Source organism: Delphinapterus leucas, chromosome X, assembly GCF_059928025.1.
Source record: "Delphinapterus leucas isolate spDelLeu-1000000601 "Yukka" chromosome X, BTC_Dleu_Yukka2, whole genome shotgun sequence".
Lineage (NCBI taxonomy): Eukaryota > Metazoa > Chordata > Mammalia > Artiodactyla > Monodontidae > Delphinapterus > Delphinapterus leucas.
The window spans coordinates 66,853,282-66,869,964 of NC_143150.1; the positions used below are offsets into that span (position 1 = coordinate 66,853,282).

The following is a 16,683-nucleotide window of genomic DNA, read 5'->3' on the forward strand; positions in this document are numbered from 1 at the left end:
GACTTTGAAATTACAGGATGCTAAGGACTAACTTGATAAAGCTCCCTGAAATCACAGACACTTTTTAAAAGGGTGTATATGGGTGTGTTTGTGTGTATGTGTGTGCATGTATGCACACTGCATACATGCATTTCTGGAAAGGTTTTTCTCTAACCATAAAAAGTAGTTAATGTATGGATTGTGGTATTTATAATTGAGAAATAAACGTTACACTTGATTGACATAGTGTTTATTTCCAAATAATTGGGTATTTCATTTATTCCTGCTATTCTTATCTCATCCTATTACATATGTGATGGTAGAATATTTCATCCATGTTTAACTTATAGTCATAACTAGATTAAGTTATTATCCAGTATTACAGAGAAACCACACAGCTGAAAAATAAATTCAATTCCTAGCACACAGTTCTCCTGGTCTTTCCCTTAGGTTGCTGTCTTAGAGAAATGAAGTGATTTTTGACTATGGTTAAGAACATCACCTATTGTCAGACAGAAGTAAAATTAGGGACTATCTATAGAACATTTCTACCTTGTAATTTATTTGGTATTTTGTAGAACAGCTGACTTTCCTAATTGTACTTGGCATGGTCACTTGCTAAAAATATTAGTCAATGTTATCTGGTTTTATTACATACCTCTCTCCTGAATCATGCTTGGGGGGTAAGCATGGGAGACACACATCTAAGAAAGCATTATCTTTTAACAGAATTTAATTCAGACTGCCCTATCTCCCTGCCTGCCTGGTCAGTAACTCTGAACTTTGGAGATCTACCTAGTGATGATAAACCTGTTCTATATGTCATAGGCCAGAGAAGTCAGCTTTGATGGAAGACTTCTACACTGGTGCAGGAGAGAAATGTTTACTTAACATTTTAAAAGAATAGACTTATTAATATATATGTGTTCCACCAGTAGACTTTCTTGAGCCCTCTTGCTTGTATGGTCTTTTAATGTTTTCAACGAAAGAAATAGCACATGCCTTCAAAATGAATTATAAAATCTCAATTACAGCTGTATCCATTAAGAAAATCAGTTCCTTTTCTTTCGTGAAATTATGAAGTGATTATTTATTGAGGTAGCAAGATAAAAAAGTTTGTTAACATGATGCCAAATATCAGAATGTTTGGAATTGGTGTCAGCATTTGCTCTTGTACAGAAAAAAACTTAGGGCCTCATGAGCTGAATTTTTCATCTTGAGTTATTTAACAAACATTTGAGCCCCTACCCTGTGTTGGATGCTATACTCTAGGTATGGTTGAAGATGTAAAGCCAAAATTCTTTTCAAGTGTGGGCTTTGTCTATGCTAAACTTATGGAGGCATTAAGCATTATTAGATGCAGATTAAGTTTAAATTTAATGTGCTATATACCTCGCTGTACCTTCCTTTGGCCAGTCAAATATTATTTACGTTCTTTCACTAAGTTCACACTCAATTTAGAAAGTGTGTTCTAAGGAAACTTGCTGTTAGAAGCTATGGAAAATCCTTTTGTAAAGTGAATTAATTTGCCTTTTATATATCCAGGTTTTCATCTTTTATTTCTTAATAAACAACTTGTGAATATTTTAATTTTTTATTAGCAAGTAACATACCCATGGTTCACTTTAACCCCCTGCCCCCCAAATCTCCGTTTGTGTGTGTCTCTCTCATAATCATAATCACGCAGAGCAGGAGTTTGGTGTTCTTACTGAGTATATAAATGATCCCAATTTTTAAGCTTTTAGTTTTTTTAACCTTAAAAGACTGGCTTAAGACATTATGACTTTTAAAAAAGACACTATGATAATAAATTGATAAACAGTGTATATCAGTTTAAATTTGAACCATGTGTCCTTACAGTGTAATTTATATTTGACCTTCTTACAATTGAAATATAAGGATTGTATGTTCCAGTTAAACTGTTCTGTAGCTGTTTTGATTAATTTAAATTTAGTTTTTGTTAGTATAGTGGTTGGTAGCTGAAGTGATTATGAAAATAAAGTTGTTAAACATGTATGAACAGGAGTAGCCATGATTTTTAGCACAGTCATTCATTCAGTGTAATCTCTGAGTTAAGCAGACTTCTGTTAGCATTTTTTTATCAACTCAGAAAAAAGCACAAAACAAAATGCATATGAAAAAGTTAGAAAAGAGTTGGAGGAAAAAACCTTGAAAGATGGAAAGTAGTCATTAAAAAATTGAGCCCCTAAAACATGCTATATAAACATAATATTCTTACATAAGAGGCTGGTGTTGCATGTATTGTGAATGTTTTCTAGGTAATTTGTCATATATATCAGAAATATGTATAGCAGGCAGTTTCTAGCTTCTAGTCTAACAGTAGACCAAAGAACTATGGAGATATGATCCAGAGGGAGAAAATAATTATTATTTCAACCCCTCTAAACAGGACACCATACTTGCAGAACTTCTTCAAATACATAAAGAACACATTGTAGGATATCATGAACATGATTCTCTTTTGGACCACAAAGAAGAAGAAGAGTTGACTGAAGAAGAGAGAAAAGCAGCTTGGGCTGAGTATGAAGCAGAGAAGAAGGTAGTTCATTTGAAATGCTTTTTTTTTTTTTATGTTAGTCATTTAAAAGAACAGTGGGGGAAGAAAAACGTCACATTTGGAACAGGTAGTAATGTAGTGAATCTTCAGGAACAGAGTCTCCAAGTAGGAGACTCTGTTTATGGGCTTTTCGGTACCTTTGGTGATAGAGTGGGAGGAGAGGAGAGAAGAAAATATTTTCCCCTTAAAGAGTAGTAACCTCATTTCTGATTAGCACTTGCTAAATTGAGAGATTAGTGGGAAGCTATATATTTAGCATCACTTAACTTCCATCAACACCCTCACAGTAGTAACAGACATATAGGAGCTTAGAGTTTGGAGGTAGGAGTAAATGTTGCTTTTAGCATGTGTACCATGAAATCTAAGTTTTGACTGATTATCAGAACACAAAAAGACTCCATTATTAGACATTAGTGTCAATCTCCAGCAGCAACTTTATTTAAAATAGTTCTACATCTGTTTTAAACACCACCCCCACTTGAGCAAAAATATGCCTGAGCATATGGGAAACCTTATCCTAATGCCTGAATCCTTTTTAAACTCATTGTACCAAACTTCTTTAACGTTGTGATTTTAGTAGTCTCATCAGAATTCTCTGAGTTGCCCCATTCTGTGGGAATTATCAGAAAAAGTACACCTTTAGGGGTTAAAGCTTTCTATGTAAGAAGATCTTGGTTTCGGGTGAAAAGGGTGTTTTGTTTGTGTGTGAAAGAGTGTTAATAATTTCCTAGATCTGAGAATGTGGATTTTTTTCTAAACCAGTAGGTGATGTAGAATTTCAAGTTTTAAATCACAGTGTGGAAAGTGCATAATTTTTTGTTTTTAGGGACTGACCATGCGTTTCAACATACCAACTGGGACCAATTTACCCCCTGTCAGTTTCAACTCTCAAACTCCTTATATTCCTTTCAATTTGGGAGCCCTGTCAGCAATGAGTAATCAACAGCTGGAGGTATGTTGTGAAGTACAAAAGTAGTTTAACTTGAATTAAAGGCAATTTCAAATGCCCTGTTGTTGAAGGTTCCCTATGCTGGAATATCACATTCTCCAAAAGATTACCTCTGAAGAGACCAAGAAAGTTTTCTTTTATTTGTTGACCTTTTTGAACCAGCATAGTATAATAAAATGTGGTTTGTTCAGAGCACAAGGGAATCAGGCCTTGAAATAATGTAGTTTGAATAATTTTAATTAAGGAACAATAGAGCAGCTGACTGGCTAGGGAAATAGCACTTTCTTCAGTTATAAAATATTTTGAATAAACAGGATAAATACACACATTGATTTATGTTCTAATGCAGTGTAGATGCAACATTAAGTATACGATAATGCACAGTATTTTGAAATAAGTAATTGAAAACTAGAATCAGTTATGATTTAAATAAGAAGGACTAGGTTTTAATATACCAATAATTTTAATAATTTAATCTGTGGTTTTCTTTTTAAAATGTGCTTATGGAGTCATTTAAATTATTAAAATATTGGTGCAATAGAACCCAAACTTTTATCTTCCTAACAAGACCCTCACTGATGAGTCTTACTCCATTTTATTGATGCTGAATTTTGCTGTTCTTTTCAATTATTTAAAGAGTTTTAAGACCGACTGCTATAAATTGGCAAGAGAAAGGATCCCTATACTTTAAAACTATGCTGTCTTTTACATGCCCTTATAAAGTTATTTCTCGCATTCTTCTAGGACCTCATTAATCAGGGAAGAGAAAAAGTTGTGGAAGCAACAAACAGTGTGACAGCAGTGAGGATTCAGCCTCTTGAAGATATAATTTCAGCTGTAGTAAGTTAATTGGCAATTGTTTATTCCAACTTGCAGTTTGTGTTCTCCCCCCTCCATTTGTTTTAATTTTTAATTGTTGTTTGATTCACTACTTCCATGGGGAAAAGAGCGTAATCCTTATAACTTGATTTGCAACAGTAAAATACTAATAAACTGGATAATAGTGCCAAGCTATATGTAATTCAGTTTTACCTGGATGTTGGCACAAAAGAGAAATGTAAAATCTAAGAATTTGGAAATCAGTTAATCATAGAAATGTGTGCATTGTTTACATAAATGTACTTTAATTACCAGTTACATGAATTAAATCCAAATAGTTTTATTCCAGACATAGGTAACCCTTGTACAATAGTGGACAACTTAGTACCCAGCTTTTACATCATTGTCTTCTTTAGAAAAGAGTAAAGGAAAAGGAAAAAAAAAACTTAAAAAATCCTCAGTATCTTTAAGTACCTTAATTATTTTTTCTCAACTCTACTGCAATAAGGAGTAAATAGAAACTTTTCTTTTAGTGGAAGGAAAACATGAATCTCTCAGAGGCCCAGGTACAGGCGTTAGCATTAAGTAGACAAGCCAGCCAGGAGCTTGATGTTAAACGAAGAGAAGCAATCTACAATGACGTATTGACAAAACAACAGATGGTAAGAATTTGGACTATCTCTAGGTTATGTTTAATTTTCTTGAATTTATAATAATCGGTTTGTGTGACATCTGTGTCAATAACCATTCCCTCATATGGACGGATGGATGGTCATTGGTTATTCCCAGAGAAACTTTATCCAAAAACCTAGTAATGTCAAATAAAGGTAATGTCTTTTGTTGCAAAGGAGCAACAACTTCCCAAATGGGTCTCCTTGAAGTTTACATAGACTCTCTTCCCTATAATTTTATTTTTGTATATTCTGGACATCTAAAAAGGGATTTTTGCCAGACTTTTTACCACATTTACTATTTTAAAACAACTTCCACAAATATGTATACTTTTTAATATATTTAATTTGAGATAAAAAGTGGAGCTATAAATGATACATGACACAGGTTCCTACTAAATTATGTAATTCTTTAAAAGACTAGCATATTCCAGGATCCTTGATCATCTTTCCTAGCATGGTCTTTGCCAGCCATCTGCCTTGCACTGGGAAATTTCAACTCTTGACACCAGGGAATCAATTTCTGTGGCATGAATTTTACTTAGAAAGCACTGTAGAATTATGTGGTTTTAAATTATCTTAGGAAATTTGAGCCATTCCAAGTAGGAATTATTCCCACTGCAAGTGCCTTTTCCCTTGGGTGTTTGTCACTAAAACTGTTTGTCTGTCATCAGGTGAAATATTCAAAAGAATGACAAAGAAAGGAGACTTGACAAAAAAGTGCTGTAACTAATACTTGAGACTAATCACAGTGCAGGATGGGTTACTATGGCAACTAACCTAAATGCTGCTTGCACTACAATAGTCAAGTCATTAAGAGAATTTAGCCCTAAATGGTGTTACTAACCGGTTTCTACAGTAATGGTCCTGTGAATGCCATCAAATTAGTAATGGTGATAACAATAATGTGTTTCCCTTTTGGTATGGTACCCCCTTAACAAATTGATTTTAACTCAAAACTTGATACTGCCTCTTTGAGACAGGTCATGCACTTGTAACAGCTCTCTTTTCTCTCTTTAGTTAATCAGCTGTGTTCAGCGAATACTTATGAACCGAAGGCTCCAGCAGCAGTACAATCAGCAGCAACAGCAGCAAATGACTTATCAACAAGCAACACTGGGTCACCTCATGATGCCAAAGCCTCCAAATTTAATCATGAATCCTTCTAACTACCAGCAGATTGATATGAGAGGAATGTATCAGTCAGTGGCTGGTGGTATGCAGCCACCACCATTACAGCGTGCACCACCCCCAATGAGAAGCAAAAATCCGGGACCTTCCCAAGGGAAATCAATGTGATTTTGCACTAAAAGATTAAAAGATTGCTAAAATCATAGAAAGATCTTTTATTTTTTTAGGAATCAATGACTTAACAGAACTCAACTGTATAAATAGTTTGTTCCCCTTAAATGGCAATCTTCCATATTAGTTTTAAATTTTTTTAATAGGGCATACCATTTCTTCCTGACATTTGTCAGTGATGTTGCCTAGAATCTTCTTACACACACTGAGTACAGAAGATCTTTCAAATTGTTTTCAGTGAAAACAAGTCCTTCCATAACAGTAACAACTCCACAGATTTCCTCTCTAAATTTTTATGCCTGCTTTTAGCGACCATAAAATTGTCATAAATTAATGGATTTATGAAAGAATACAGATTTATATATTCATTCTTTACATATAAAAACACACAGCTGAGTTCTTAGAGTTGATTCCTCAAGTTACGAAATACTTTTGTATTAATCCATTTCTTGATTAAAGTGATTGAAATGGTTTTAATGTTCTTTTGACTGAAGTCTGAAACTAGGCTCCTACTTTATCATATCTGTGACTGAAAATTAGAAACTAAGGGTTATCTTTGACACAGAATTGTGTGCAATATTCTTAAATACTACTGCTCTAAAACTTGGAGGAGTCTTGCAGTTATCTTAGCATTGTATAAACAGCCTTAAGTACAGCTTAAGAAGAGAATTCCTTTTTCTTCTGTAGTCTTTGCCATTTTTTATTTTCAGTTATACGTGCTGAAATAATTACTGGTAAAATTTCAGGGTTGTGGATTATCTTCCACACAAGAATTTTCTCTCTCCTGGCACTAATATAAAGCACATCTCTTAACTGCTTGGTGTCAGTGCTAGTGCTTCATCCTGTTGCTGGCAGTGGGATGTGGACTAACAAAATCAAGTTCTAGCATTTTAGGAGGTTAAGGATGATGTTGTGGTTGTTAGCTTCACACCGTTTTATAAACAACATCAAAATGGCAGAACCATTGCTGACTTTAAGTTCACATGAGGAATGTGCTTTAAAACAATTCCCAGTACTGTCAGTATTGTGAAATAATTCCTCCTAAAGATAAGGTTCACTGGCTTCTATGCTCTTCTTCTTTTCTCTCATCAGTATGTTCTTTTTTCCCAACTACATTTTCTTACGTAAATTATGTTTCAAAGCTCGATTTTTTTTTTTTAGTTTAGATCTGTGAGGCAATTTTCTGATCAAAATTAATTCATCTCTAATGCCCTTTTATGAGGTTTTACTAGAAAGTCATTACATTGTCATTTTTCTTAATCCAGGCCTGTAAAAATGACTTATAAGCTTATTCATGTACAATTTGGTTGCTTGAGTTTCTTAAAGAAAAAGATTGTTAAGACTATGAGAGTCAACTCAACATGGCAAAACTATTTTTGAGATGGTGACGTAACATGTAGTGGAAATGGCCAACGAATTCCAAAAAAGAGAAAGCTGGGTGGAGGATTTGCTCTAGGTATCACTGGATTAGAATGAGGAATGAGTTTAACATTAGCTAAAACTGTTTTGAATTGTTAGGATGATTAAGAGATTTCCACTTTGATCATGAAAAACTAGTGGTAAACATCCAAGAGTACTAAGTTTGTCATATAGAATTTTGAGGTTTGGTGGATCCACCCTCCACCTTCCCGTGGTGAGTTATCACTAACAAATTCCATGTATTTGGATATTATGCCAGCCATATAATCAAGTTCATTCAGTTGGTGTGTGTGGGGGGGGTGTTTTTACTTTAGAAGAAATGAAAGAGACAAGATTTATGAGATAAATATTTGAAGACAGTATACTTTGGCCAACTGTTATCAGTTGGTATTTCTACAAGTCCAGAATACTTTAAACCTGATTTACTAGACCTGTGAACTTTCATCATGGTCTGATTGCTTGCTCAAAGACATAGGTGTCAAAATTTTAGGCAACCTTCTAAACCTTTTTCATCATTAATGAAACTATGACTTAAAGGATAATACATAGAAGAATGATTTGGAAATAAGAAAGTTTGAGATAAAACTTGGACCACTTTGCATACTCTTCTTCACTTGACATTTTAGCTACATAATATGTACTTTGAGTATAACATCAAGCTTTAACAAATATTTAAAGACAAAATCACATCAATAAGATACTAAAAGGCTCATTTTTATATTTGTTTTAGATGTTTTAAATAGTTGCAATGGCTTAAAAAAATGACGATTTAAAATGTTGCTTGTAATACAGTTTTGCCTGCTAAATTCTCCACATTTTGTAACCTGTTTTATTTCTTTGGGTGTAAAGCGTTTTTGCTTAGTATTGTGATATTGTATATGTTTTGTCCCAGTTGTATAGTAATGTTTCAGTCCATCATCCAGCTTTGGCTGCTTAAATCATACAGCTGTGAAGACTTGCCTTTGTTTCTGTTAGACTGCTTTTCAGTTCCGTATTGAGTATCTTAAGTACTGTAGAAATGATGTCACTTCTTCCTTTAAGGCTGTTTTGTAATATATATAAGGACTGGAATTGTGTTTTTAAAGAAAAGCATTCAAGTATGACAATAATACTATCTGTGTTTTCACCATTCAAAGTGCTGTTTAGTAGTTGAAACTTAAACTATTTAATGTCATTTAATAAAGTGACCAAAATGTGTTGTGCTCTTTATTGCATTTTCACAGCTTTGAAAATCTGTGCACATATTGTTTCATAGAAAATGTATAGCTTTTTATGTGCTATTTAATGGTGGTTCTTTTGCACATTTAGTTATTTAATATTGGGAGGTCAAGAAGTTTGGTTTTTAAATCTGTTATATACTAAATTCTGTAAAAGGAGATCTCAAACCTCAAAAATAATTTACATCCCAGGAAGTCTATGTGTGTTTGTGTTAGTTTTGGTTGTCTGTGTGTAATCCAGTACCATTTCTTGCTTCCCAACTGCTGCGTCACTCATTTAAGTCAAGCAGAGCTACAACTCCACACTTGATACAAAAGTTGCTTACTATCCCGGAGCAATAGCAGGTTGATGGAAACCTTGTTACGTGACCTCCAAAGAAGGTGAATACTTTGTAGTCTTCCCTTAGCTATGCCCATTCTCCCTCTAGTATCATAAAATCAGATACATATTTCTGTACCCTAAACAAAACTTTAAAGACAATTAATTACATACCCCAGTAAAAATTGTTTCCTTTGAGGGTGGCATGTTGTGAGATATTTTAACAGTAAAATAGGTCATCCTTTTACATGCTTATTTCACTAAAAATTATTTTCAGGTTATTCCCCACCTTAGTTCACCAGACTTAATCTCAAGTGACTTTTGGCTATCTCCAAATAAAATCTACCCTTAGAGATGAAAATTCTTCCACCGTTGATTTTTTTTTCAAAAGTATGTAATCTTTGCCAATCTCAAAGGAGTGACCAGAAATGCTTTTTGTCTGTGCAACATTTTATATATGCGGTTATATGGAAGTGAATAAAAATTTAAAATCCAAAATATATACTGTTTCTAAGCTCAATATCTGCCAGGTAACCAAACTGCCCACATCACTCATGTTGGATCTAATAAGAGAATGGCCTTTGCAGCCCCTAGTTTTACTCCCTAGAGTATGTACTACCATAAAATTTCTATACAATATATACTGCCACCCTCTCTTTGAAATAACCTTCCTGAAACCATTGTGCCTACTTGGCTGACTATGGAAATCATTCTTCCTCCCCCCACTCTAGGGATCTGTCTTTCTGATAGTGACCACTGCATACCTTCACCAAGGGAGGTGTGACAAGGAAGGCAGCATATATATTGACACCTTTATTAAAAACAATAAAGATAAAGCTTTAAAGGAATGAAAGGGTGAGACAAATCCTAAAATACTCCTCTTTTAATACTCAGAACTGCCACATTTTCCAAGCAGTCTACTCAGCAGCACTCTTCCGCATTCTATTCCTGAACATTATGCCCTCACTTCTCCTCCCTGATAGAAACACGTTAAGGGAGGGGGAGCTTGGCTCCAATCTCCTTTGGGTAATCATATCAGATAACTACTGAGAGACTTCTACCTATTAAGTAGACTCAGCCCCCTGCCTATAGTTCTCACATCAGATATGTGCTGGTTTTCAAGAAAGGTGACGAGAGATGACATCAGATGCAAGGATGGGATTTGTTTCAGGTATATGAGGAGAAAGTGTAGTATTGAAAGAAAAAGAACAAAGGTTAGAGAAGGATCGGGAAAGACAGACTAGATTGGAGTGGATTGATGGAGGACCTTGAAATCCTGAATGAGTAATTCAATACGGAGGATAACAAGGGTTTGTGAGGGAGCAGATGTGTTCAAAGTAGCAGGTAAAGATAGTGATTTGGGCAGGGGTAATTTGAATGGTTAGGTGAAGAAAGATTGCAGACAGGAAGATGGATAATTAGGCATTCAGTGACCAGACTACTGACAATTTTAAGGACAAAAGGCACAGTCATCTGAGCTTGTATAGGATAGTGAACTTCTTAAATTGTAAGAAAAACCTTATTTCCTTTTACCCTTCCCCAAGGAGCCCAATTTGTTTAGGATTTCTGATTTTACATGCAAAAGTTCACTTACTCTTTGTTTACCCTCTGAAACATAGTGATAAATGCATTAGTGGCATTCATGTTCTTTCACAATTTTTCGTTACTCCTAATTAACCCGTATACATTATTTGCAGAAAGTGAGTTTGGTCCGTTTAAGTCGAGTGTAATTCTACATCTTTCCTCAAGCTAACTCTTCAAAGAGCTAAATCCATTCCTGTTACTTTTCCTTGAGACCCATCCATTCCAAGGGCTAGTATCTCAGTTGATAATGTTATATTTATAATCTTCCCTTGTTATTTTCAAAGTGCTTTGTGCTTATTACGTATTAGCCTGTGTACAACGTATCTGTGAGAAAAGTGAGGAGAATAGTTACATTTTCCTCGTGACAGTTAAGCTAAAAGACCAAAATCAAATCTATTGGCACTTAGGATGCAGAAGACATATTCTAGTCAATTTATCTGAGCCTTTCATGTCTCATTTGGAAAATGGGACTATAATAATACCTTACTTTCTTGAAGGCAGGAGGCTGGACCAGGTGATTTCTTGAGGTCCTTTTCAGCTCCAAGAGTTAGGGTTTAGCTGTGAGCAAAGCACAGTTTGAAGCCAAAAGGCAATGTTTATCTAAAGTTACACAGTAAGTTTGTGAACAATTAGAAATCCCTTCCCTTTAGCTAACCCTCTCCCCTACTAAGCTATACCTTTTCTTTTCCTCTGGTTAGAAAAATGAGAGGTCTGACAGGCATTTTAATGACAAAGCAGGTAAGTCAAGTTGTAATTGGCTCTAATTACCACTTCCACAAGCTGTAACCTTTATCTATTGCCCAGGGGCACTCTCAGAGCTGTGTTTCTTACTGCTTCTGGAACTCCGCAGAAAATGAAAAAACATGTTTAAGGATCTGATTCTTATAGCTTTGTCACCTGATTGGGTTATATATTATACATGACAAAACACCAAGGTAAATATAAATCCGCTTTTGTAAAGTCAGCTTTTAAGCAAATAATTGGTAACTTCCCATTTGATTGTTCATAACTGTAAAGCCCAAATTAGGCCGATATTTAAATTGGTCTGGACAAAGTTTATAGTGAGTAGGAGGCAATATTTGTTTATATTGACTCTTACATAACAATGCATATGGCATACTTTTTGAGATGTAGGTTTTATAATAGTCAAATCTTGTGACAAAAACTAATAGAAGAGTGAAATAGTGATCATTTTTTTCTGTAGCTGCTTGTCCCCACCTGCCAGTAGCAAAGCAGGTAGAAGCTTGTGTCTGGCCCGCTGAATACATTTCAATGAAAACAAAACCAAACAAAAAAGAAAAAGAAACATGGTTAATATAAATCATTTGAGGTATTGTTCATTCATTACCAGCTCTTGGTAGGTTTTCAATAATATACAGCATAGAGGTTGGCCTTCAAAGGCTTTAGTGATACAGGCTTGCTTGGACCCTATCCTTAGCAAAGTAAAACTATTTTTCTATTAGCAAGTGATTCTGTCCTCTCTTCCCATATCTTGCACACTCCACCGTATGTGCTAAGCTCAAATGAAGTACCTGCCTGCAATTTTTTTCCCTTTCTCCAAACTATCATCTCCCCACACCTCACCACACACACATCCCTTTATATTCTAATACCTCAGTGTCTGTGTAGGGGAATTATAGAATTATAATTTATAAATTATCATTTAGAATTATAATTTATAATTGTAATTATAGAATATTCTATAATTATAGAATAATTATGGGATAATTATTCTATAATTATAGAATTGTAATTTATAAATTATACTTTATTATAATAAATTATACTTTATTATAAATTATACATTAGAATTATAATTTATAATTATAATTCTATAATTATAGAATCATACAGTGCTAAAGATGGTAGGGGTCTTAGAGACCCTGTAGCCTATCCCTCTCCCTTTATAGTCGGGAAAAACAAAGGTCCAGAGAGGGGAAGAGATGCCCAAGGGCACCCACGTCTTCTAGCCTCTATTCCACTTCTCATTCCACTCTGTTCAGATGCTTCCTATTACACTTGTATTCCAATTCAATTTTTTTTCAATCTGTCAGACCACGTTAAGCAAATTTTCAGAATAACTGGTACTGAACTAAACTTTAAAATGAGAACTGTTTGTGGGAAGTAGAGGGGTATGTGAACCAAGATGACGGAAACAAATTCCTGTGTGATAACTGTACAATGGGATCTTTATTTGTTTCTTCTTTCACCACACTCAGCACAGTTTAGACCAATAGGATCTGGAAGCACTGTTCTGCTTTCTGGATCTCAGTTTCCTTCAGAGCCAAGGATGGAATAATTCAGCCTTCCTCAGATGAGGTAGATTGATGTACCAAGTACTTCAAAATCCTCTATTTCAAATGAGAAATGCTGCTGTATTCACAAGGGAACAAAACAAAGTTCTGTGTTAGTGTAGTGACATCTGTCAGGATAGGGGCAACTAACTATTCTTGAGTTATAGAGATGTGCCAGAAGGATCATGAATAGTCATATTTCCAAAGAACTAAGAAACAGCAAAATGATCTTAATATGCTAGAATTTGGGAGCCAGGTTCTATTTTTATAAACTTGGACAAGTTACTTCACCTCTCTGAATCTTCTCTCGCATAGCAATATTTATTGAATGCCTATTATGTGTCAGGCACTATGACTAGTCACTTTTATAATTGTGTTTTACAGATGAGGAAATAGGTTTAAAATAATTAAATTATTCACTCAGTGTCACATGACTAACTGGAAGAGGCAGGATTCTGTTTTTGCCATTGAACAAGCTTGTTTTCAGGGCACTTCCTTCTGTCTCTCTTTGGTGGTGCCTAGAGGGTTTAGCTTTATCCTTTCATTTCCTTCTGTGATCCAAATAGAAGTGTCTGAAAAATCCAGTGTGAGTACTTTGAAATTCTTGTTTTAAGATATCAGAACTCATTTTTAATACAGTGGCTTCCTCACAAGTCCAATTAGGCACCAATTGAGAATCCTAAAGATAGAACTATTCTGAACTAAGTTTATTTTTCATTTTTCCACCTGGTAAAGTCTAGGTACCATTCAAGCAAGGCCTTAAAAGAGCTAGAATATGGACATGCAGAGATTGAGGAGAAGGGCATCTCAGAGGAAACAGCAAACACAAACACAAACACAAACACATGTAGGCAGCAAAGAACAGAACTCAGGATAGTTCTAGGAAATGCCATGCTTCTGTACTTGTGCACAGAAGGTCAAAGCCCCATTTAAGCCAATAGTTTCTGGAATACACAAATTGTAATTAAATGGCATGGTAGGCTGAATAATGATCCCCCAAAGATATCCACCTCCTAATCACAGAACCTGTGAATGTTAAGTTACTTGGCAAAGGAGAATTAAGATTACAGGAATTAAGGTTGCTAATCAACTGATCTTGAAATGGGAGCACCTCCTGGATTATCTGGTGGGTCCAATGTAATCACAGGGGTCCTTAAAAGTGGAAGAGGGAGGCAGAGGTAGAGTTACAGACAGGTGTGACAAGGAACAAGAGGTTCAGAGAGATGCAGTGCTGCTGGCTTTGAAGGTGGTTGGAAAGGGTCATGAGGCAAGGAATGTGTGTGGCCTTTTTCCTGGTGGTGCTGGGAAAGGCCAAGGAGAAGAATTCTCACCTAGAATTTCCAAAAGGGAACGCAGCTCTGCCAACACCTTGATTTTAGCCCAGTGAGACCTGCATCAGACTTCTATCCTACCTGCCGAACTGTAAGATAATAAACAGGTGTTGTTGTAAGCCACTAAATTAGTGGTGATTTGTTACAACAGAAACAAGAAACGAATCAAATGGTTATTTGTGTGATTACTTGATTAATGTCTTTCTCCCCTGCTAGATATGTGAGCTCTTTAAGGGCAGAACCCTGTCTATTTTGCTCACTTTAATATCCTCAGCACCTGACACAGAAAAAGTATGAGATAGTTTGATGAATTGGTGTGTGAATGTCTTGGTGGTCATATATTACCTGAGAAAATTATGGCAATGTCAATACCATCAATGTCTGTTTCTGTGTCCCTAAATGTATATGTATGTCTGTTTCTCTGCCTTTTTCTTTGGGTCTCTTTGTCTTTCTCCTTCCCCTTCTTTAGTCGCCCTTCTCTCTTCCTGACTTCTTTTTTTTTTAATATAAATTTATTTATTTATTTTTGGCTGCATTGGGTCTTTGTTGCTGTGCGTGGGCTTTCTCTAGTTGCGGTGAGCAGGGGCTACTCTCCATTGCGGTGCTTGGGCTTCTCTTGTTGCAGAGCCTGGGCTGTAGGCATGCAGGCTTCAGTAGTTGTGGTGTGTGAGCTCAGTACTTGTGGCTCACGGGCTCTAGAGCGCAGGCTCAGTACTTGTGGCACACGAGCTTAGTTGCTCTGCTGCATGTGGGATCTTCCCAGGCCAGGGCTCGAACCCATGTCCCCTGCGTTGGCAGGCAGATTCTTAACCACTGCGCCACCAGGGAAGCCCCTCTTCCTGACTTCTGTCCCTATTTCTTAATTGGCCATAACAAAGAACTGCAGTACATCTTGTAATTCTCTATTATGTTTATGGAATAAGGTCATATTATCTGTTCATGGTTTTTAAAAAGAAATAAGTTATATAGTTCATTGCACTGAAAAAATTGCTTTCTACTCAAGGGCCCCCTTCCTTTATTACCTGTTTAATCGACATCAGTGGGTGAGTGACCCCTGATAGAAGTTTCTCATTTCTGACTTAGGAGGGTGTATAGAAACCAGGGGTAGAAACATCCCACAGAAGCTATGCCTTTGTACCTGATGGTGGGAACTCATTCCCTGATTGCATGGCCTACATTAGCCAGATAACATAATTTCCTCTCTTCTGAGAGGAAATTGTTTGACCTTGTGTACTTAGAAGAAATTGGATCCCCCCTTAGGATCAGAATTATTTAGTCTTTTCCCTGGTTCCATTCTGCCGGCTACTGAGTTTGATCATAAAGATGTTTAATGTTTGAATGGTATGCACTTGGAATCCTGAGGAAAGCATTGGGCCTATTGTTAATCCACAAAGCTCAGCCTGTTCCATGAAGTAGAATGGCCTAAGGAAAGGTAAAACTTTTGGTGGGAAAGTTCTTGAAATTTCTAATGTTCAAGAACATTTAGGAAAATCTACATTCCTAGAATTGAAAGGACCTGTGCTAGTCCAGTGCTTCTGAAATTTTAATGTATGTGCAAATCACCCAGGGAGCTCATTAAACTTTAGATTCTGATACAGTAGGTCTGAGGTAGGGTCCAAGAATTTGCATTTCTAACAAGCTATCAGGTGATGTTGATTCATCTGGTCCAGGGACCACACTTTGAGGAGCAAGAGGACAGCGGATCTAGGACAATCAGAGCTAGAGTATCTGCATTCTGCATAGGGGAACCAGAAGGTGGTCATTTCTAGAACCAGAGCCTCACAGAAGGTGTCTGAGTGCCCCTCTCCTTTCAAGCAGATGGAGGGCTTAGGTATCTCATATGCTGGGCCCCCAGAATCAGGGGCTGAGGCAGAGTACAGCGAGTCTGGCCTTCCCTGTGTGTGTGTGTAGGGGGTTAAGGAAAGTGAGGCAAGCACGTGTATTAGGGTAATTAACCCTAGCTGCCACAGAGACAAAGCTCAAAAGCTCAGCCAAAGTACTTGCCTGACCCCTTGCTGTATGCGGGCACACATACTGAAAGACAATTTGAAAACCATTATTGAATGAATAGAAAAATGTCCAGAGTGATATACACCAGAATGTTAAAGATGATAGGGAATTTTGTTTTCTTATTTTTTGCTAATCTTTATTTTCTGATTTTTCTGTAGCAAAAAAATACTTGTATAATTTTTCAAAAGCTACTTTTAAAAAAGGGCACATC

General features: G+C 36.1%; 1 protein-coding gene across 19 annotated transcripts in view; it reads left to right on the forward strand.

Annotated features, from left to right (window-relative positions):
• Positions 1-9,129, forward strand: part of ATRX (ATRX chromatin remodeler) — a 242,183-nt gene extending 233,054 nt beyond the window's left edge. For all 19 annotated transcript variants that reach the window (XM_022580857.2, XM_022580851.2, XM_022580859.2 and 16 more), the window contains 5 exons: positions 2,390-2,539; positions 3,384-3,509; positions 4,251-4,346; positions 4,859-4,987; positions 6,017-9,129. In XM_022580857.2, coding sequence (XP_022436565.1) covers positions 2,390-2,539; positions 3,384-3,509; positions 4,251-4,346; positions 4,859-4,987; positions 6,017-6,295 — 780 coding nt within the window. In that variant the 3' untranslated portion in view covers positions 6,296-9,129. The remainder of the gene's footprint in view (positions 1-2,389; positions 2,540-3,383; positions 3,510-4,250; positions 4,347-4,858; positions 4,988-6,016) is intronic.
• Positions 9,130-16,683: the final 7,554 nt, after the last annotated feature.